Source organism: Danio rerio, chromosome 18, assembly GCF_049306965.1.
Source record: "Danio rerio strain Tuebingen ecotype United States chromosome 18, GRCz12tu, whole genome shotgun sequence".
NCBI classification, from domain to species: domain Eukaryota; kingdom Metazoa; phylum Chordata; class Actinopteri; order Cypriniformes; family Danionidae; genus Danio; species Danio rerio.
In genome coordinates, this window is record NC_133193.1 from 47,472,641 (window position 1) to 47,497,322 (window position 24,682).

Consider the following 24,682-nt stretch of genomic DNA (forward strand, 5'->3'; position numbering starts at 1 on the left):
TCACTGTTTTGTCATGTTTCTGTGCTGCTGTGCATGCAAAAGTACTTAGTATGAGAATTATTTCATGCAAAACTTTTTTTTTTGCGTTTTATTTAGCCACGCATAAATGTATGCCTATCTCTCATTCCGTGTTGTTCAAAAAGCTCATTGTTTAGTCCACAAACAAAAGCGAAACCTATGCTTATTGGTTGTGATATAGCAAGTTTGAACCAATCTGGGCATGGAGGAGGGACATCAATGTATCATGTCTGGTTTGTCCGGAGACACAGTGACGAGCGTTTCTTTGTCAAATCAGCGTGGTCAAATGTTGATGACGTAACCGCACTGATTCTGGAGCCTCTGAAAGTCCACGAATGTTATGTGATACAACACTGGAAAGCTGAGATTCTCTTCTTTAAGCCAATCTTTGAATTGTATGAATCGGATCAGCGGATCAAAAGTTATTAAACATTTAAGAGCAATACTTATTTTTAGCCGCGGGCGGCTGTCTCGGTCTTTAAGGGTTAAAACCGTTGATATGCAATTGTTCATGGTATGATAATCGTGCACGTTCAAATTGTGGTAGACCGTCATACCGGTATATTGTTACAACCCTAGCTGCAACTAACGATTATTTCAATAATCGATTTATCTATCAATTATTTCTTCAATTAATCGATTAATCAAAAAAGAAAAAAAACAATAATTTAAGAAAAATAATCTTAATGAGATATAATTTTATCATTTTAAAGTTAAGCATTATTGTCTGTTCTTGATTTAAGATTTTTTACATATTTGGACTGGAAACGAGAAATGACTAAGTAAGAAAAGCTTTTTTGTAGTGCAGCTATACATGACAACAGATGGAAAAATGAATGATCTAAAAAAGGCGAGTGAATAAAATCGGTCTTTAGTCTTGCAGTGCAAAGTATCTCCATCACCATCGGTGCAATAGCCTAGTGGTTAGCGCGTCGAAATATGCTAGCACGTCAGGGCGTCCTGTGTTCGAATCCCGGCTCGAGGACATTTCCCTACCCTACCCCCCTCTCTCTGACTTCGCTTCCTGTCTAAATACTGTCCTATCTAATAAAAGGCAAAAAGGCCAAAAATAAATCTTTAAAAAATAAATAAATAAAAAAAAATATATATATATATATATATATATATATATATATATATATATATATATATATATATATATATATATATATATATATATATATATATATATACACACAAAATAACACCACAATTAGGATCAAAGCCTAAAAGGTGCAGTTTCAAAGAGTTAGAAAACATTATCTGCGTGGTATTTTGAGCTGAAACTTACTTATTCTTTGTCTGATTTTACATCTTGTAAAAAGGTGCATAATAGGTCCCCTTTGAATAAATACCATCTTGGTGAGAGACTTTTAGGTGAGGTCAGTATGTATGCATAGCTCTGTTGCTCCTGGAACTGGTCATCATCACTTTACTGTCCAAATAGTTAGGTAATAAAACTCCAGATGCTCCAGACAGCCTGTTAACCAGCACAAACATGCCAACACAGCCACACTAGAAAGGCTGGCAGTAATGAGACTGTTTACTTAGGCAGGAACAGAGAAGGAGGGAACAGACAAAAAAACTCTTTATCTTCAGTGGGGAAAAAAAATGTTCCTAATGATTGGCCATTCCACAGCCAGATAAAAGTACTCCAAGCTACCTAAAGACCTCTGTTCAAGAAGCACAATGACTGACCCGCCATCACTGACCCGAGTGACGGAGACAAGCCAATCTCTAAACGCCTGCCTCATTGAGACCTGCTCCTAGAATTCAAATAAAGACCAACGACAGAAGAAGCTACGAGTCAAAAGCCCGAGCTGAATTCAAATGAGCCTCCAGTCATCTCCCACACAACATTTACAAGCGCATTTGATCATGCAAATTAAAGCACACAGGAGTTTGGTGTTTTGTTTTAATTCCCTGATTCATTTGCTGCCACTCCTACTGGAGCAAGAGCGAGTGGTTTGATAGACAGAAGAAGAATGAAGAGACTGACACACTTCAAAATCCTCTTAAAACACACAGAAAAACAAAAAGGAGGAGTTAAAAAGCACTAAGTAAAGGGATAGTTCCTCCAAAACTGACATTTCTGACATCGTTTACTCAACCTTTACTTGTCTAAAAGCAGTAAGACCTCCTTTCCTCTGTTGAACATAAAAAAATACAGAAGAAAGCTGAAAACCTATTGACATTTCTATTGTGCAAGTCAATGGTTAAAGATTTTCAGCTTTCTTCGAAATATCTTCATTTGTGTTCAACAGAAGAAAGAAACTCACAAAGGTAAAAGATTAAATGGTGGTCGGCGCCATTAGCCTTGTAGTTACCATTAGCCATGAGGTACCGGCTCAGCATCGTGGTGTCTGTCGGCAATCGATGATGGACAATGTCATCGTCTATTGGCCCAACCCTAATGACAACCCTACCCTACTCAGTATTCCATTCAATTGGAAGTCTATTCTATTGATCAAAAATGACAAAAACAACTAGCGCACAGAGAATGAGCAGTATTAAACAGGTAAAGGACAGAAGATTTTCCACTACTTAATTGCTTGCGGATGTTTGATAATATTGGGTGGAAACAAAAAATTGTGTAAAAGGATGATAATAATAGTAAAAATAAATAAAAAAAATATATGTCACTAAATATTAAGGGTGTCAAAATCAATTGTTTTTTTGGTGCACCGCGATGCAGATACGGACAATTCGGTATCGGTTCAGTAATAATCATAACCGGTTATGTACTGACGGCATTTATCTCATTTGCGCTCTGTCGCGAGGGAGGTGAGCGCAGGTATTTACAACACTCAGGAGCCAACTCAGGGCCGGCTCATGGCATAGGGAGTATAGGCAAATGCTAAGGGCGCTGTACATCCAGGGGGCGCCAGAAATGAGCGGGGTTAAGTTGGTTTTGTTTTCGATAAGTAATGTAATGTAATGTAATGTAATGTGTATTTATATAGCGCATTTATTGTGTATGGCCATACACCCAAAGCACTTCACAATCATGAGGGGGGGTCTCCCCACACCACCACCAGTGTGCAGCATCCACTTGGATGATGCGACGGCTGCCACAGGACAACGGCGCCAGTGCGCTCACCACACACCAGCTATTGGTGGAGTGGATAGACAGTGATAGAGCCAATTCAGTGGACGGGGATGATTGGGAGGCCATGATCGTATGGGCCGATAGAGGGACTTTGGCCAGGACACCGGGGTTACACCCCTACTCTTTCACGAGAAGTGCCATGGGATTTTTAATGACCACAGAGAGTCAGGACCTCGGTTTAACGTCTCATCCGAAAGACGGCGCCCACTGACAGTGTAGTCACTTTTACTGGGGCATTAGGACTCACTTAGACCTCAGGTTGAGCGCCTCCTGCTGGCCTCACTAACACCACTTCCAACAGCAACCTAGTGTTCCCTAGTGTTCTCCCCTCCAGGTACTAACCAGGCTCAGCCCTGCTTAGCTTTAGTGAGTAACCGGCTGCAGGGTGATATGGCTGTGGCTGTGATATTCCTGATACATTCAGTTATAGCGGCAATATCTCAAAAACCTCTTAGCCTAAAATGATCTAAAGTTTATGTTTCAAGCTGGTTATGTTTCACGCCTGTCTTATGCGTTTAGCTGGGAGAGCTCGAGCGGAGCAAAGCTCTCAGTAAGGGACCGCCGGAAAAGTGCTTCTTTTTTTTCGCGTTTTTTTTTTTTTTTTTAATTGCTCTGCTCAGCGTGAGCTCTTCCGGCTAAATGCATATTGCGAGGGCTTAAGTGTGTTTGTTTGTTTGTTTGGTGCTGTCTATGTTTGTGCATGTGTGTGAATGAGAGACAGTGTGTTGCTGTGCGTGTGTGTATTTATACAGACAGCTTGTTATAGCCTACCCTCAAAATACTGTGTATGGGAAGCATCGTCAATGCACCGAGATATCGAATTGAACCGAATCGATGGCATGATAATCGTAACCGAACCGTGAGACCAGTATAGGTTCACACCTCTACTAAATATACTTGGGTGGCCATTAATATACCTGGGCGGCCCGCCCAAGCATGTGTGGGATGCACTGAAGTAGTATCATATGACTACTCCAAGTTCAACTTTCAAGTTATGCTACTGTTAAAAATTATAAACGTGACACCAAAATAAACAAATTCAATTTAATTAATTAGTAGAATTATCAAATGCATTCACTTCAGTACCAATCCATCCAGAAATCTGACGGAACAGTGATGCAATTAATATAGAAATTATGAAATTCTCTTATAAAAAATAAATAAATACTTCTTAATAGATGATTTCTGAACTGATGTGATGCCCAAAAACAGTAACCAACACAGTATGCATTATAAAAAGGCTAAACATCACTGTCACATGCATGTATTTTAAAATATAAATGTGGTCATTCTGCATTATTAATCCAATTTTCAGTCAAAACATCATTGCCAGTTGTATCAAATTGCTCAAGGGTGAAAAAAACTTGCGTTGCATTATAAGATGCAACAGTCCACGCAGCGTAATGCGACTGCATACTGTGCACAGATGCATTACATCCTTAGCATATTCCAGCAGGCATAATACAGTCTTGCATATCAATTTCATTTCCGATGATGCATGCAAACGTTCACACGGGCCTTGCTCAACCATCCTGACACAAATATCAAAAGCAACACGCAGATGGCCACAGATATGGGCCGTAATAAAGCATACATGAAGGAATGGCAGCAGAAATCTGTTTGTGCGTGCGAGAGCGAAACAACATGCTCCTGAATAAGACAGCAAATGTTTTATTCATATGTGAACGCATGCGGGCCAGATGAGTCACACACCCCATACGAATGCAACTACTGATGCTTGCAATGAGCAAACATGCACACACACATCATGCCTATCAACCTGCAAGGTACATTTAAAGGTGGAGAGGACTGCGGTCTGGCCCTAAAGCGGTTGTTTTGATGGTGGAGAGTCTAAATTTGTGATGAGCCGAGTCGTGGGAGGTAACCGTGCCTCTCCTTCTCTCATACAAAGAGAAGACGGACGAATATGCGCTGGATAATTAGAGCGAATGCGCCGCCCAGGAGATGGAGAGATCGTGCGAGTATGGTTTGCCTGACGAGCTTCGCTATATTTAACTTGTTTTAATGCTGCCGGTCCTGAAGAGGGACGTGAAGCAGCAGACACGCTCAGACACGACACACAGGACGAGATAAGAGAGATATTTACTGACTAAAAACAAGCAGTGGAAAACAGACAGATAAGAGAGAGAGACATGTGCTGGGTGCGCCTAAAAAAGATGCACATTTTGAAGACAAGGTTTGGATTTTCCGTAGCTCCAAAAATTATAGTTTATTCAAATGAGCTGAATCAACACAATTCTTGAGATTTTTGGGGGACAACTTTATTTTTTTTTTAAAACAATGAAGTTAACTTAATCGATTTGTGTTGGGAGAACACAAAAGACTTGAACCCAGTATTTCTTGTACAGTGTTTTAAAACATGGTCAACTTGCAACGAACAGCTAACATTCAATTTTGGGTTTGGATGTTGATTATTAATAACTCATTTCATTTGAGAAAGTTGAGACATCTACACTCACAAACATCTTTTTAACATCCAGATACCCAACTTAATGGACATGTAGTTAATCATTTATAATTATACTTCTCCTTTTTTCTATCCAAGGCTGGGATTTTTTTTTATATTGACAACCATTTAGTTTTACTATTTTACAAAAATATCTTGTCAGACAGATATAGAACAAGAAGAAAACAACTTAACATGGAAACTGTAAAGCCTAATTTAACTTAATGTGTGAAGTTGTGGACGTATAGCAGGAGCAAATACAAGTACCAGATGTGTGTCTAATATAAAATAATATTTAATCTCTTTTTCTTTTTCCCCCCTTTTAAATACCGATCATTTGATGCGCTTTGCTCCACTCTCTGTATTATGTTGCCTGATCTGTCTGGTTTTCAACTAGGTCCGCTAAATGACGTCATGGGGGAGGGTACTTTCATTTTCACTGCTACAGGCCCTTACCTCTGCTCGTGTTCAAACCAAAAGATTGGCGCGGTTTTTCACATGGCAGGGTTTTAAGTCCTTCAAACATGTTGAGATCGAGTTTATGAATATGTCTTGACAATCCACAAAGACGTGACTCAGACTAATGCAACAAGTAAAATCCTACATGACTTCACGCTTTAACAGGCAGTCAAGCAGGGGGTACACCAGAAGCGCCGCGACCTGGTGTGCTTCCTGCTTCATACAGAGAGTGAACCAAAGCGCATTGGTGCCATTATAATGTATTATATATATATATATATATATAATATATATATTATAATTATAATATTATAATTATAATTATATTATAATATATATAATATATATATTTTTTTTTTTTTTTTTTTTTTTTTTTAAATCACGATTTCTTGATTTAATATAAAATAAAATTTTTGTCAAAACGTAAATTTGAATTAATCAAAATAAAAATCGGGAAAAAAATAAACAAATAAATCGCCCAGCCCTTATATATATTTATAGGAGGCTTGGCATCCAACTCCGCCCCTAAGCCCAACCCAACCATAGGGGAAAAGCAAATCGTACAAATTTATACGAATTAGCCACTAAATCAAATAGTAACGAATTGCGTATGTGTAAATATTTATATATTTATATATGGAGTTTCGTTGCAAAACGAGATGTATCCATTTAGAAAAATTGAATTATTATTTACATTAATCTTAACATTGTCAAACATCCTGAATTGGTTAAAAAAAAACAATACATCATGAATATATGGAATAGTATATACAAACATTGATTAATAATAATTAGATTCTGAGTTAGATTTGTCCAGAATAATGTACACAACATATCATAAGTGGGTTTTTTTTTATATATCCACCTTAGGCTATATTCTTCTAGAGTAATACCATTAAGAAAAGCTAGTGAATCAATGTTTTGTTTGATAAGTATGATTAAGCTAGTTAGATAAACGACTTGCAGCCCTAAAATATATGTACTGAAAAACATCCCACGGTGACAGTTAAGGGGTTAATAACATAATTAAATCATTTTGTACATTTAATTTGAAGCTTTGACTTATATTTTAAACAAATCAATATCGATTCAAATTCCAAATCAAATCAAATCACAAGCTGAATCAAAACTAAAATCGAATCGTAAAGTGAAATCGGTGTCAAATCCAACCTTAGCCCATTAGTCGACCACACAAATGCCAATTGCCAGAGATTGAGGGCAGGATTATGAATAACTAGAGCCGTCTTAGAAAGTATGTCAGTGACTCAAGGTGCAGACTCGTGCTCAAGGGTGCGTCTATCAAAGTGTGTTTACGCACATATACATCACATCAGTAATGGACGGGAGGAGCATCCACAGCAGTAGCATGTTCTCTTCTCTTCTGTCGAGCACTCAGTGTGTCTTACAGCTAAGAGGATTTGTGGGGAGACTGCGAGCGGCTGCTAAAATAATTGAAAGTGTCTCTCCAAGCACTAAGCTCTCGGCTCAAAGGATGAGCATCAGGGTGGCGCTAACATTGCTCAGGCTTTCCAAACAGGAAATGGCTGACAAGACCAACATCAATGCCTGCGATTCCACAATAGAGCCGTGACACACCTGACACACGTTAAACCACATCCAAAATTATTTGAGACGCAATCGCACACTTAGCAAGGTGAGTAATGTGCGAAAAAAAAATGTGTGAAACAACCAGGGCGTCAAGAAAAGTGCACACTTCTGCGATTAACATCTGATCTCCAGCCTGGCTGTCGTCGCATTTGATAAACATACATGCAGTTGTGTCCCAATCGGGTCCTTGTGCTGGTCAGGATGCTTGCACCCATTCAGAGCTCACAATAGCCCCTCACTGACATTCATTCATCACTCCTGGGGTGAGCAATGCATGCTATTAAAAGCCTTCCTAACACATCCACACAATGAGGTCTGCATACAAATGCATTGCGTTCCATCAAAGGCTGCAGACAAAAATCACCCCCGCAAAGAAGACACCACACACCCCTGCCAACATTCACGCATGCACACACAAAAAAAACACTGCATGTGGTTAACCAAACACAGGTGCGAAAACCAAAGAAATGCTGCTTCAGGCTGCGTTTACACGATAAATGATGTTGGCGACATCTGACAAGTTTTTCGCTTGCATTTCTAAAAATAAAAAGTTTCACATATAGAGTTGAAGTCAAATCGATTCGCCCTCCTGTTAAATATTTCCCAAAATGTTTTAACAGCGTTTTCTCCTTCGCAAAGAAACTTTCCAAAAACATCTGATTCTTACTCATTTTGCTGCTTGTGGGTTAAATTTGGACTCTCAAATGACCAAGATGCAAGCAAAAGAATGAGACCATTTTTCAAAATAAAAGATAGTTCAGATTCTGTTAATTAATAACACTGAAATAATTATTGATTTCTTGTGCGGCCCAGTACCAATTGATCCACGGACAAGTACTGGTCAGCGGTTCGGTGGTCGAGGACCACTGGTCTACAGAACAATCCATCTTCATATAATAGCCGCGTTTTCACTATATTATGGATAAGTGCACTTACTGTGCTGGGTCCCTACGTTAGTGGCGAGAGCACTCGATGCACAATGCCAACAGTCGGTCGGTAAGTAAGCAAATGTGATGAATGCTAATACACAGGTCTGTGCTTATAGACATATAATGTACTGCTGTACAGTAACGGGTCGTTTGTTTGTTTGGGTTGTCTTCATTTAATGGTTTCGTTTTGTGATGATTCCAGGGTGTGCTTTATCTGCCTGATTCCCGCTGAAGTGGGCGGGTTGTGTGACGTTTGATTCAGGGGACATTCTGGGGGCGGTGTTTGCGTGACGCGCTGCGAGCTACTAGCCCGACAGTGGAAACGCGACATTATTTTGGCCTCATTACTCAACCTCCCGGGCGATTGGCCCGGCCCGATAAAAGCCCTGGCTCGCACTGGCACGATAGTGGAAATGTGGCTAATGACTTTTCTGATTACACCTGAAACGACTTTTAGAAATGTTTGAGGAATGGCTTCTTTTTTGTGCAGCGGAACGCCAGAAGACTTATAATGATCACCTCAGGTATGCCTCATGTGCTTTATTCAGTGTTAAACGCTAAAAATGTGAGTTTGAATGCCATTTTACAATACATTTATTGCCATACTACTGAAAGCAGCAGCATAGTTCACCTCAGAGCTTGAAAATAAAATAAACTGTTTGAAATTGAACTCGATGCAAACTAACACATATCAGTGATTCAGCATGTACATTTAATAATGTTGAAGAGGTTTAACATGTATTAATTAGATTATAAACTAGAGCTGCACGATTAATCGAAAAAAAAATCCCGATCTCGATTCGACTCCCTAGACCAGGGGTCTCCAATCTCGTTCCTGGAGGTCCAGTGCCCTGCAGGGTTTAGCTCTAACTTGCCTCAACACACCTGCCTGGGTGTTTCAAGTATACCTAGTTAGACCTTGAATAGCTTGTTCAGGTGTGTTTGATTAGGGTTGGAGCTAAAATCTGCAGGACACCGGACCTCCAGGAACAAGTTTGGTGATCCCTGCCCTAGACGATCTTAATCCAGCATTTCTACGGTCATATTTTCAAGTTCAGGAGAGAAGCAAAGGCGATCGCACAAGTCTTCACACTGTATTCGTTGCAACGTGGACACCTCTGTTGTTAATTTGTTTGCATGTTAAAATAAATCAGTATTTTAAACGCAATATTTAATGTGTCAGACACAAAAGACACATCAATTAAATAATTTAACAAATTTAATAATCTAATTTAATTGTTAATCTCACCACTTAACAGTTAATATTTGGTTAATGAGCGGCAGTTGTCGGTTGGCAAAATTAACCGAAATGAGCATCCCAAGTATAAACCTCGCCATATTGTTGGAGTGCAGTGAGTGCACTATTCTGTGCTTCTGAATGGCTGTATTTAAATGTCTGTCGTGTTTCTTTTGGTGCAAACAGCCAAAATGCTTATCACTGCAAATCTCATCACGTATCACGTTAAAACACAAGGTTACAATGTAACCTGCTCACCTAATGTTCGTAATATTTATATTATTTTCTAATTAATTACCACCTCATGGAACTCTGAATCAGTGTCTCACTCCGGAGGCTGCTACTGTCCACTGGAGATCAGATTTCGGTCACGGACGCATGTTTTGAGAGCCTTTCCCACCAAAGCAACCCGGGTGCTGAAAAATAATTGGCTAAACTGGCATTGGGCTGGTTAAAGGACCAAATCAAAAACAGAGGTTCCGGCACATAAAGCACTCAGAGCAGAATATCTGACTTCAGCATTGTTTTTTAAATAAACAAGAATGTTCACTTAGCATGTTTCTTAGAATTCCGCAAACATATAATAGTATTTTTATGCTTTAGCAGAGTCAAAAACTTACAACACCTTTAATATTAAAATATATTGGGACATGGCTGTGAAAATTGGACAGGTCATTCATACAAAAATAGATTTGATAATCCAAAAACCCAAGCAATTTCAGAGATTAACTGCATTAATACAATGAAATATTTTCAAGCATTTATTTTAATGTGTGCCAATGAATAGTGCAAATTAAAAGAATGTGGCGCAATTAGATCATGTTTACTTCCAAGCCTTTTGTTCAATTTCTTCTTAAGTGGATCATTACTGAGCCTAGTGTCACACAACACAGGAGGCAGTGCTGCACGACTGCGTAACGAGAGCAAGGTGGCCCTCCAGCAATCTGGAGAAAGACGACACTTTTTGTTTACCATTTCAGATGCGTGAAAAAGTGCGGCGAGACTCCCACTCAAACAACATTTTACAAGCTCAGCTTTCGCTTGAACTTACTGGGTGACAACAGCTGGGTTGTGCAACTCCCAAGTATGCCAAATTCAGTGTTTTTAATGTGCATGAGAGATTCAGATAATAATGATAATCGTGTTAGTGCCAGCAGCAGTTTACAAGAACACACAGGACGCTGCTTTTTCCAAGTATTCAAAATAAATAGTTAATTTACGCCAAAGCTTGTGTTATGATCAGTAAAATCATTTAAATGTGAAAAAGCAAAACAAGATTTACACATGACACAAATACCATTTGGTGCCAGAGAAATTCCATTAGTTGGCTAAATCAGCAAGGCTGGGCAGTTTGTTCAGATTAATTAGTGAAGGAACTCATTTCTATATGAACTGCATAAGAAATAAACTCATTTGAAATCAAACTTTCCCCCGAATTTGCGGTTTTCATCACACATCTGAAAGGAAAACACTCCCGCAGTGCATGGTGCCAGTGATTAAAGAAGCCGTAAAAGCCAAAACTGACATACTGAGCCAGGAAATCTACAGTGACAGCTCACAAAACAGGATTTGAACAAATACACTATGGAAAAACACAAATAAAGCATGCAGAGCTCAACAATGAAGACCAATTAAACAAAATGACTTTTGCTGCTTGTACTACTGTAGAAAAACGTCATAAGATTAATGCTTGGTGGCTCAATGTATTACAACAGTGTTTATAAAAGACTAAACACTTTATTGATATAGTGTACAACCAAGCAGATGTGGTCAGAACACAAACAAGTCGCAAGTAATGAAGTATTAAGCCATTATCCCAAAGAAAAGACCGGTCTAAGCAAAATGCTAGCAGGCATCTGTAGCTCCGCTTACACTCCGCCTCTTTGCCCTTGTTTGGTATGCCCCAGTAAGTGCGATGATGTGCGAACAAAATTTAATGCATGGCTCGTCACTTTAGAAGGAGGCGTGAATTAATTTAGCTAAACTGCGACATGGTCATCTTGCGGAAATATTACCAACGATCCATCAGGTAATGTTTTCCCCTCTCTCTCTCTCTCTCTCTCTCTCTCTCTCTGTTGGTAAAGCGCTGTCAACAAATATTTTTCCTCCATATCCCATAATGCACAGCGCATCGGCCTACGGCTGCTGAATTAGTCCAAAAAGCGTAGTACTTTTTGCGGTTGGACCTGTTTTAGTACGGATCATTTTCTCACCACAAACGAACCGCTCCAGGGTTCGTTTGAAAGCGTACCGAGACCACCTCTTCAAGCAGGTCTTAGTGCAATTATTTGGTCCGCTTATGGTGCGCACTCGAGTACGATTGCTGCATTCTCACCTGCCCAAACGAACCGCACCAAAAGGGGAAACGAACTATAGTGCGATTCAATCGAACTAAATAAGGCAGGTGTGAAAGCACCCTTAATCATTATTAAAAAATTGTGGCTAAGAAATAACAGTTATTTATTTTTGGTGTGTTGAGATATAAATTTGGTTAATTCTTAATTTCGAGCCCTGACAAGACACGTAAAATAAAAACTAATTGCAATGTGACACAACCCATGCAAATTTGCTCATGCACATTAAGCAACCTCATACACAACACAGACAAAACGTGAAATGAATGAAGAGGCATGTAGACTAAAATCTAAATCCAATAATTTTAGCATTCCAAAGCCAAATTTATGCACTTAAAATATATTTTCCCAACAACAAAATTGTGGCTAGTGAAAATGGCAAGTGGCTAGTAATGTTGCAAAACAACTAGCCACAGTGGCTGGTAATCAAAAAAGTTAATGTCAAGCCCTGATTTCATAGTATTACAAATTTTACGCAGGTTGTTGATCACAACAACATTTTAGCCAGAGAGCCATTGAGAATAGAGGGAAAAATGCTTATAGTTGAGCCTGAATGTGTCATGGTTATATAACGTATGACTACAACAAAATAAAAATGTGACATATCAAACAGCTGAGGAAACTAAATAAAAGCCAAATCCGAGCTTCCATCGGCTTCAGAGATCTAACAGCAAAGCATCAACAACACAGACAAAAAGCCCAGTGTGATTTTAACACATTCCCTTTGTCTCCTGCAAACCACAACAACAGCACCTGGTAAAAGCGAAGGAGTAATTCCCATCCCCAGCTACATGGGAGGGAGAAACTGAAGGTTTCGATAGATGCAGCTGTCCTGTGTTCGGTTAGCAAGAACAGCTCGGGGCTGCGCAGAACCTCTGCAGAACTTTCCGGGTTATAAATCAGATCTGAGGTCAACAACACTCCAGCAGAAAAGCACACACCTCTCTCCCCGAAAATAACCGCATGCTTGAGGAGATATCAGGTAAACAATCGAGGATACAAGGAGTCAAATGTTTAAGAAGGAAAAAAGAGAAATACAATAGGGTCATAATATTGATCCGCAGGTAAAATGAATCTCAGATTCTCTACAGTAATGCTGATGCTTGCATATATCCAGAAGCGTCGCTGCAACACTCTAAATGCATCAATTAGAACAGAGAGATTTCATTATTTATTTCGCTGCCATTAGTTCTGGCATCGAAAAGAATCGTTTCATAATTGGTTATATCATGCCTGCAGGCTCAGCTCTCATTGGAACAGCATGCCATCGGAGGGGACTATGGGCACACACACATACATACAATATAAATAAATAAAATAAAAGAGCAAAAATGCCTCCAGGAGAAGGGCAGCTGCGATTAGGTTTAAAGCAAACACACAGAGTCAATCTAGGAAAGGTGTGAGAGCTTCTTCGTAAGTTTGACTTCCTTTAACACACCACAAGAATTCATGCGCATATTTTGGTTACTGTATAATCAACTGACACGTTTCACAACACTTGACGGTGCTGCTGTCTGAGAGATTTAAACTCAGGTTTTAAAGTGATAGTTCAACCATTAATGTAAATTGTGATTATTTAGTGACTATTTTCTTACTACTGTTGAACAAAAGTGAATATATCGTAAAGAAAGGTGGAAATTTATATCTATTGGCATGCTTTTTTCTACTATAGAAGTCAATGGGTACAGGTTTCCAGCTTACCTTAAAATACAGTGCTCAGCATATATAAGATCACCCCTCACAAATCTATCTTTTAAATTCATATTTTAATAGAAAGCTACAAACTTATATTTGTGCATATCCATTCGATCAGAATCTGAAACCAAATCTGGAGATAAATAACTTATGATAAAAGTCCAAAAACCAGTACACCCATGTTTCTATGTTATAGAAACATATTAAATACAAATTTAAAAATGAAGAATAATCAAGAGAAGCAAAATATTAGAAGAATGTAATTGAATTAGGTTGTAATCTATTTTTGCAATATTTTGCTTGAATTTAACAGTATTATCTTTCAATTTCTAGATATGATTGAAGACTAAAATATCATTTTATTAAATATACAGTTTAATAAAATCTGTTTTGTTTAAATGCACCAAAATACATTGCCTATATTCACTGAGAAATTGATAAAAAAAAATGGCTGAGCACTGTATCTTCATTTATGCTCATCAGAAGAAAGTAAATCAAACTGTTTTGGAACAAGTGGAGTTGTAAATAATGATGGAATTTTCATTTTGGGGTGAACTATCCCTTGAACAAGTCTTTTTTTACACCTAAAGCTTGTCATGCAAAAGGAAGATTACATAAATCACCTAAAATCAATTGTTGATGAATATGTATAATGATAGTCTGACCGATACAATATTTTTCTTAAATTTATTTTTTCTGTCCATTTTACTTACCTAAACTACAAAAACCATATCATGCTACAAATATAAAGTCATGAAAGAGGCGTTAGGGAAAAGTGTGTGATGGTTTCTAGTTTAAGAACACAACTATAATCTATACCTAATCCATAATTATATCTATATATATATATCTACCTATAGATAGATAGATAGATAGATAGATAGATAGATAGATAGATAGATAGATAGATAGATAGATAGATAGATAGATAGATAGAATTCTAAATATTCCAACAACATAATAGATTACATTAAGTTTACAATAATAATAAAGAAAACAAACCTACAGTAATAAATAAACGTTTACATATTGTCTATGGATGAACTCAGACACATTATCTAAGAGAATTAACAGTAACTTGATGTCGATTGAGGTTTAGCTTCCCAATACAGATATAAATAGTAAAGTGAAAATATAAAGGCAGAATGACAGTTATTTAATATTTTACATCAAAATATTTTAGTTTCTGTTTTGTCAACCGGTCTTAATAGCCATAACATGGGACGTGAGCACTTTAAATTATGTTTATTGGACTAATGATTTTAAATAGACATTATTTAAGAACCAGGAATTTTAAATAAAAACACATTAAGGAAGAGAATCGCGTGTGTAAACAAAATAGCCCAAGCTTGAAACCGAGGGTGAAATATCAGTGCGCACATACCTCAATGTATCCGGCTAGACTCGGAACAGCGATCGCCAGAATAAGCACAGATACGGCGGGGACTGAACCCATCTTCCACGGTCACTCTCTGCTGGGATTTGTGCTGAAAATATCCCGCTGTGGACTGATTTTCGAGGCTATGAAACGGAGAAGAGCTCAGTAAACGGTCCTCGGGCGGTTGTAGTGTGCGTCTCTCTTTGCTTGTGTTTTCCTCACTGTGCGTTGATCCAGCTTTCAGCGCGCGTGGAATGTTGCGCGTGTCCGACAAACTGCCGCTGCACGGGATCGAGCGCTAAAACATGAACAAGCGCGCCACCGGCCGACTGAACAAGGGACCGACCGGAAATGAGGTCATTAATCTGTCGCTGCTGCTTTTTTCGTTGGGTGTGAGTCTGTTACGAAATGGGTAGATAATTGGCGTCAACATGTTTCCATCATCAAGACTTTGGGGTTATAGTGAAGTTTATAATTATTTGGTTATGGTGATGTTATAAAAAGAAAAAAAATCTAAGAAATAGTATTTACTTTGTTTACAGTTTTCAGTTTACAGATACTTTGTAAGAAATCAAACTAATTTATTTTTTGTTTCTACATAATTTTGTTCAAATTCCTCTTTCTTTGTCAAACTAACAATAAAACCTACTTTAAAAAATAATTACTAGCTTTCTATTATATTTTTTCTTATTATTCAACCTCCTTTAGGTGTTAAACTCACTGTTTTCACCTTGTCGCACACCCTTGTCGAGTTTTAAATTTCAACAATGAAAACAACATTTTAAAAGATTATTTATCTGGTATCTGTTAATGTTTCTTTTTTTTGTAAACAATTGTTTTTATTATTTCAGTTTTTGTTTAATATAGAGAGCAGACAGCATTTGACCATATCATAAAACAACACGAATCCCGCCCCCCACCCAGGTAGACTTGTTATATATTGACAGAAGTTAAAAGCTTGCTGTGTTATAATAAAAATAAATAAGTTAATTAATAAAAAAATAAAGAATAATGTAAAGCCAAATACAGAGTAGAAGTTAAGTACAAATAAATAACTATTACATCATGAGTAATCATGAGCCTACATATAGACCATGAACAGAAAAGCTGTACATTAGAAGGAAGAAACAAAGGATTTTAGTATCTTTTAATGTGTCTTAATGAAGCATTAGTAAAATAATTTAAATATTTTAATAGTTATTAATGTGAGACTATTATCAATATTATTTTTTTATTCAAAATATTACAGTCGCACAGTATCAGTGTCATTTCCACCACAACACTGTAATGTCGCTTTTAAAAGTTTGTGTGAAAGATTATTTAACTGGTTTCTATGACAATGAATAATGGCATCTGAGACCATGTTCAAGATGGAGGGAATTGAAATTTTTATTAACAACACTTGAAGAAAAATCAAGGTAAGTATTGCTTGATAAGGAAATACATTTATTCCACGTCATTTCCGAACATCTACAGGTGAATCATGTAAAATCAGTCCACATCATCTTTTTTCTGCTTGCTGTTATAACACAATGCACCGTCTGCTTCCCCATCACTCCGCATTCACACAATCCAATAGTCAATAAATATGACAGAGAAGCTTTAAATGTCATCTGCTGTGTGTGTGGGTGTGCATCTTGTATTCCTCATGTTGTGGGGAAATTTGGTCTGCACAATGTGAGGAAGAGGTACAAACACACTGCGGTCAGTGAAGCGATACAAGTTAATTTTAACCTTGTGGGGACATTACTTTGGTTCATAAAAGTATTTTAAAAATGTGAAAAGGTTGTTTCCTGTGAGGGTTGAGTTTAGGGGTTGGAGTGGGAACAGATTATATAAAAATCCCTACTGTATATCTATGGCAGGGGTGTCCAAACTCGGTCCTGAAGGGCCGGTGTCCTGCATAGTTTAGCTCCACCTTCCTCCAACACAGCTGCCTGGAACTCTAGTATACCTAGAAAGAGTTTGATTAGCTAGTTCAGGTGTGTTTTTTTTTTTTTTTTTTTTAACGGTTTTACATAATGTATCAACAAAACACACAAAGAAGAAAAAAAAACAAATAAATAAATAAAAAAGAAAATAATAATAAAATAAATTGACCCCCCCCCCAAAAAAAATGATTATATTATATTATATTATATTATATTATATATATATATATATATATATATATATATATATATATATATATATATATATATATATATATATATATATATATATATATATATAAAATATAATATAATATATATATATATATATATATATATATATATATATATATATATATATATAAAATAAAATAAATAAAAAATTATAAAATAAAAATATAAAAAATATTAAAAAATTAATAATAAACAAAAAAATAATAATAATAAAGTTCAGGTGTGTTTAATTGGGGTTGGAACTAAAATATGCAGGACACTTGCCCTCCAGGACCGAGTTTGGACACCACTGTGGGAAGTCCATATAAAGATATATATATACCTGTCCAACTGATTGTTAACGCAAATATCTATTCAGCCACTTACATGGCAGCAACTCAATGCATTTAGGCATGTAGACATGGTCAAGACGAACTGCTGCAGTTCAAACCAAGCATCAGAATGGGGAAGAAAGGGGATTTAAGTGACTTCGAATGTGGCATGGTCGTTGGTGGCAGACGGCCTGGTCTGTGTATTTCAGAAACTGCTGATCTACTGGTATTTTTCACACAAAACCATATCTAGGGTTTACAAAGAATAGTCCGAAAAAGAGAAAATATCCAGTGAGCGGCAATTCTGTGGGCACAAATGCCTTGTTAATGCCATTTGGCCAGACTGGTTCCAGCTGATAGAAAACCAACAGTAAAAACCAACAGCAACTCAAATAACCACTCGATACAACCGAAGTATGCAGAAGAGCATCTCTGAATACACAACCAACCAACCTTGAGGCAGATGGGCTACAGCAGCAGAAGACCACCGGGTGCCACTCCTGCTGTCAGCTAAGAACAGGAAACTGAGGCTACAATTCGCACAGGCTCACCAAATTTGGACAATAGAAGATTGGAAAAATGTTGCCTGGTATACTTTCTGTATTACCTTCCCTTACAGAGTTATTAAACACATTTGTCTATTTAAAGGGATAGTTCACCCAAAAATGAAAATTTACCCACTAATATACTTATCCTCAATTGGTTTCAAACCTGTTTGAGTTTCTTTCTGTTGAACACAAAAGAAGATATTTTGAAAAATGTTAAAAACGGGTTAGCACTGACTTTCATACTGGGAAAAACAAATAGTGTGGAAGTCAACAGTTACAGGATTCCAATATTCAATTCAAAACCTCTTCTTTTGTGTATAACAGAAGAGAGAAAGCTAAACAGATTTGGAACAAATGAAGTGTGAATAAATTATGACAGAATTTTGAGTTTTAGGTGAACAATTCCTTTAACTTTGCATGCATCTATTTTTCTCATAAACAGAAATATTAATAATGCCAAATAGTATTTTGAGGTGGTGAAATATGCGTGTACTATTTGCCCAAGCAGAGACAGATTAGATAACATGCTGCACAGTAGACACAACAATCAATATATATTTTTTTGCATTTACTGTCCCATTGAATTTCCTAGTACTGGGTTGAGGATGGAAGGGCATCTGCTGTGTAAAACATAAGCTGGACAAGTTGGTGGTTCATTCTGCTGTAATGACCCCTGATAAATTTAGGCATAAGCCAAAGGAATATGAATGGAAGGATGACACATTGAAGCCACTGTTGAGCTTAACACTGCTCTCTGGCAGATGCAAGCATGTTTTTTGTGATCGACAGGTCATGTTATAACTTGAAGCTATTTGTAGGTACACAAATGAAAGCCAGTACATTCCTGGAGTACTTTAATTTCACATTCTTAAGAATTTTTGATTTGAGATTTCCTTTTTAATGATGACATTATTTTCATTTCAACTTCAAAAATTGAGTTTAGCAGTTACAATTTTAACTGTATGGTTTTAAATTTAGTTTTTGCGAAAAATAAAATATACAAAACTGATTTTTTATAAATGTAATGCTAGTAAAGTGGGCGACACGGTGGCTCAGTTGTTAGCACAGTCGCCTCACAGCATGAAGGTCACTTGTTTGAGTCCCATCTGGGTCAGTGTGCATTTCTGTGTGGAGTTTGCATGTTCTCCCATGTTGGAGTGGGTTTCCTCCGAGTGCTCTGGTTTCCCACACAGTCCAAAGACATGCAGTATAGGTGAATTGAATAAACTAAATTGACCGTACACTGCAAAAAAATGCTTTTCTTGCTTAGATTTTTTGTCTTGTTTCTAGTCCAAATATCTAAAATGTCTTATATCAAGAAGCATTTCCTAGGCAAGCAAAACATATTGTCTTGTTTTGAGAAATAATATACCAATATTAAGTGAGATTTTCCTTAAAACAAGCAAAATAATCTAAACATTTGTACTTAAAGGGTCCATATTGGTACCTAAAAACTATAAGAGGAACACTTGTATTTTTAGGTACTAATATGTACTCTTGAGGTGTTAATATGGACCTTAAAGGTACAAATATGTACCTTTTGAAAAGGGACTCCAGGGACAGCTCACGTATCTTTATTTCTGAGAGTGTAATGAATGAGTGTAAATGAGTGTGTATGGATGTTTCCCAGTAATGAGAATCCACTGCGTAAAATGGTGGTTCTTTCTGTTATGGTGACCCCTGACATATAAAGAAACTAAAGTAAAGGAAAATGCCAGTAAAATGTTTAATTTAATGTCTATTTATAATATAGGCTAAACATTATATTTAATTAGTCATTTGGGGCTGTACGGTTAATTAATATTTAGGTTAATATGCAATAAAAGTATTATTTTTAAAAATATGTTACACAGTCAACTCTGACTGACATTTTAATGGGTGTCTAACGCAGGATACATCATTGTACAATTGTATGATATTCAAAATAAATCAATGAATAAATGAATAAAAACAAACAAACAAATAAATTAACAAATAGCATGGTCGCCTCACAGCTACAGTCGCTGGTATGAGGTCCGGCTGGGTCAGTTGGCATTTCCCCCACAGTCCAAAGACATGATATAGGTGAATTTAATAAACTAAATTGGCCAACTAAAATGGGGATAGTGTATGTGTGTGAATGCAAAGCATTTTGAACAATTACTAAACTTATGTCAGAATCAGAAAGAGCTTTATTGTCAGGTATGTTCACACATACAAGGAATTTGTTTTCGTAGAGCTTCTACAGTGCAACAGAATGACAGAGACAGGACAAAAAACATTTTTAAATGTTTTTTTAAAAACATTTTTAACAATAATAAAAAAAACTTAAAAATTGAGTTTTTAAAAATAGAAGCAAGTAATGAATGCAAATATACAAATCGACAAGTGTATGTACAGGTATATTCCTATATAGTGTTATGTGCAGCTGTTATGTGCAAATCGGCATGTAAAGTACTGTATGTTGTTAAATAAGTAAGTGTACTTGTCTACAGTTTAATGTTTAAGCGGTTTATTCTACATAAAATACGTAGTCGACGGTTTTTCCAGTAACGTCATTTACGTGGAAACGCCATTTTAACACAACAGAAACCTGCATGTCAAGTTTGTATCTGACTGAAGGAAAATACGGTCTGTGTTTTAAAACCTAGTACGCACACTAGCTAGATATCTCCATTAGTCTACTGGCGCGTTCCTAAAAGAGCCCTAATTATGTGGCCTAAGTAGGGAGCACACTACAGTCTGAAGACACCTCCGACGCCCGTGTAAAGGTGGGTCTCTCAGCACAGAAACACTCATCGATACCCATTTTAAACAATCATATTCCTGCCTATAATACACCTTAAAACGACATTTATAACAATATTACTGCATCATTCACCACACGTTTACTTATTTCTAGTTTAGATATGGGTTTAAATGTATTTTTGTAGATAACGTCCTCACCTGCAGTGCTAGTATCGTCTGAATTAGTCACTCCCATTGTAACGCCAATCTCTCCGGAAATATCTTCTCATCTCACAGGTAAATTAGACGACATAATCTTTACTCTCTGTGGAAGATAGCTCGTTTAATCCTCCAACTGCTTGTGTTTCAGATTTGGAGTTTGTTTTAGGATCTCGTTTCGAAGAATTCGTTATATTTATTTGCTTTTATTTCGTTGCACTTGTTATGGGCGTGTTGTTTTCTACAGTCGTCTGATACTAGCAAAATAGCAAACCTGTTTTACTTTTCCGCTCACCATACACAACCCGATTTATTTTTGTCAACAGAAGTGGAAGTGTGAGGAGAAAGGTGTGTTGATTTTGATTCTGCCAGTGGTCTCTCAAAAATGGACCCTATGGATGGAGGAATGCGTTACACTCCTGGTTCTACGGTAAGATTCATCAGGCCTTCTGCCATATTAATAACATTACTGTTCAACCTGTGAGACACCCATTCATATTAAGAGAGACAAAAATATAAATTCTGTTACAAAAGCTGATGATCTTTTTGTGGTATAAATGCATTTCCTCCAGAGTTTCTAGACGTGTGGTTAATACTAGTGTGACTTCCCCAAAGTTACCCATTTTTGTTTAGTTGCTCAAAACTTTTAAAATGGTGTTATCGAGGTTTCAATTGTTTCAAAATATATATTAAGTTCTTGAAATCTAATTGCTCTTTATAGTGTCTTTAAATTTGTCTAGTTAACAACTTAACTAGCTTGTGTATGTTTCGATCTTGAGCTTGAAGATTGAACAGTAGATCATAGGTGTAATGACAGCTTGCATAACCCTTAAAGTGAGCTTGCTACTGCTATCAAATCTGTGAATTTACTTGGGTGTGTTCACAATTGTTTGTTTTCTTCCTTCGTTTGGTCCAAATTCAAGTAACCTAAAATATTTATTTGGTCCTGGTTTGATGCTCATTGGCGCTCTTTAGTGTCCCACCATTAAGGATATACAGGCCCAACATAAAATATTGCAACATAAAATGTAAACATTGTACTTTTAGGCTTGCAACTTTCTGACCGTGCTATTATTCACATTTCCGACTGCATCCACTTTTTACAGGCAGTCATTCAAACGATGAAAGTGTATTACTGTAAACAATGCATTTTGTGACACCACAAAATAAACGATAGAACAAATTCTGAAACAATAAGCTTTTTATCTAATTCATGCAAAATACAGTAGTAAACATTTAAAGTGGATCAAAAAGTTTTTCAAAGTTACACTAGGACAAGAATGGGTGTTCGGTTGCTATAAGACAACTTTGATAATTGGTTTTGATTCACTTTAAATGTTCCTCTATATATATCTTGTTATATTGATCTTACAGAAAATCGCAAAACATTGCTATATGCTGGGTTAAGCACACTTGTACTTTTGTTAAAAACTCATGAAGAATTTAAAATAGTTAAAACAGCATCAGGAATTCATCTGCCACACACACATACATACACAACCACACACTCAAAAAGATCTGTTGCAAGGAGACAGACCCGTGTAGTGATTTTTAATAACCAATATCTTCATTATAACAAGAATAAACGTGAGCTTTCTCCCATTTGGGGGTTTATTTTTTGTGACATATTGTACTATTTCTAAGGTCCATGTTGCATTCACATTTTATTTGAATCATACCGAAGTTTGATTGTAATCAAATCTGCGGATCTCAATCATCATATTTGGTACACACAAAGGTATGAAGGCAGCTTTCACACTTACTTGAATAAACTTATTTAACAGAGCAATTCTGCTTGATTCAAAACCTGCCAAGCATGAACACAGAGTTAGTAAGTGAAGCACAGGTTTCAAGCAGCGGTCACTCATTTTCGTTTTCCGTCCCTCTCAGACTTTTAGCATGTATAAGGGATGATCATCAATAGAAGTTTCAGTTTAAGACTTTCTGCTGACTGGGTTAGCTGTGCTTCATTGTGGGCTCTGAGGATAGGGTGTCGATGCACTAACAAGACTATAAAAGAAATGCTTCCAGTCAATAACTGCAGTTTATTGGTGGTGATTATGGATAGCTCTCTCTGTAAAGGGGACCTATTATGCTCATCTTTACAAGATGTAAAATAAGTGTCTGATGTTCCTGTGTATGTGAAGTTTTAACACTAAATGGAACACAAATAATGTTTTATACCTCTTTGAAGTTGCCCCTTTTAGGCTTTGATCCTAATATCAGAATAATATAATAAGTAGGGCTGCACAATTCTGGCAAAAACGGAATCTTGATTTTTTTTTTTTTCTCCCGATTCTGTAAAATGTAAAATAAAGGGTAATATGATTAGCCTATCATAATTATTACTATTGTTAATTCTTAAACATATGGTAAAACAACAACAATAATAATAATAATAATATTAGGCCAATGTGTAGGTCTACTGTTGCTTCAAATGCTAAATTTTGTATAGTCATTATGTTGGACTTGAACAGACTTTCTATATGTCCTGTTTGTTAATTCACAGTTAAATGATGACATCAGAATACAACTATTCATAGTTATAAAGTTGATGTATTATGTTTGAGACTTTGAGACAGGATTGTTAGACCATTTGTTTTCACTGGTAAAATTAGAATTTTGTCATTATTAGACTCTTTATATTATATTTAACATTGTATATATATATATATATATATATATATATATATATATATATATATATATATATATATATATATATATATATATATAGGGTTGCTATACTGACACTGTAAACATTTATTTTCATGCACAACACTGTGTTCGCAATGAAAGAAAAAAACATATCGGGGCGAAACAGAAACGGTTGGCGTCATCTCTTCATTTATTGAACACAAGATTAAAGTAAAACAAGATTATAGTTAAAAACTGAAGTTCTGAATTGATCTTGGCTTGAATGATAAGCATCACTGTGTTGTGCTTTTGTGTGACGTGTTCACCTGTAGGCATTCCACAGATCTGTTACGACACGCTTGCAACACTTGACTTTACTACGAAACGACACCTCCACATATGAAACTCTCAGTGAGAACATGACTCAGGGATATCCTGTTCGTGGTTTGCTTGTCATGGACGCTGTCATAGAATGTCAAACGCTCAGCAATTTATTCATTTACAAATTAAACTTTTAAAGTTGAATAACAGTTCTAGTGACTCACACAAACACATTATTTTGGCTTGGTTGTTCTTAAGACGCTTTGGGACCTTAAAGCAAAAAGTAAAAGTATGTTCGGAAAGATTCCCTGTATCCAATCAGTGGGACTTTCTGTGACGGCACATTTTTTGATACAAGTTAAATAGAATATAGGTCAAGAAGGATGTCATGTGACTGCAGCCTGTGATAACTGAGACAGTCAGTGGTTGTTAAAGACACAGTTATAGGTCAGTGTTCCACAGTGAGTTCAAAGGTTAAGTTCACAGAGATTTAAACAGTTATGTAAGCCATTATTCAGCAC

At 36.7% G+C, this 24,682-nt stretch overlaps 2 protein-coding genes across 12 annotated transcripts in view; one reads left to right on the plus strand and one right to left on the minus strand.

The window, feature by feature from the left end:
- The window catches only part of aplp2 (amyloid beta (A4) precursor-like protein 2), a 165,027-nt gene extending 149,546 nt beyond the window's left edge, over nucleotides 1-15,481 (minus strand). For 7 of the 8 annotated variants that reach the window (XM_073929590.1, XM_068214839.2, XM_073929589.1 and 4 more), the window contains exon 1: nucleotides 15,261-15,481. In XM_073929590.1, the coding sequence (XP_073785691.1) occupies nucleotides 15,261-15,332 (72 nt within the window). In that variant the 5' untranslated portion in view covers nucleotides 15,333-15,481. 8 annotated transcript variants of the gene reach the window in all.
- A 5,501-nt stretch (nucleotides 15,482-20,982) lies between these two features.
- st14a (ST14 transmembrane serine protease matriptase a) overlaps nucleotides 20,983-24,682 on the plus strand; it is a 32,410-nt gene continuing 28,710 nt past the window's right edge. For 2 of the 4 annotated variants that reach the window (XM_005159249.4, XM_068214837.1), the window contains exons 1-2: nucleotides 20,983-21,028; nucleotides 21,530-21,633. In XM_005159249.4, the coding sequence (XP_005159306.1) occupies nucleotides 21,589-21,633 (45 nt within the window). In that variant the 5' untranslated portion in view covers nucleotides 20,983-21,028; nucleotides 21,530-21,588. 4 annotated transcript variants of the gene reach the window in all.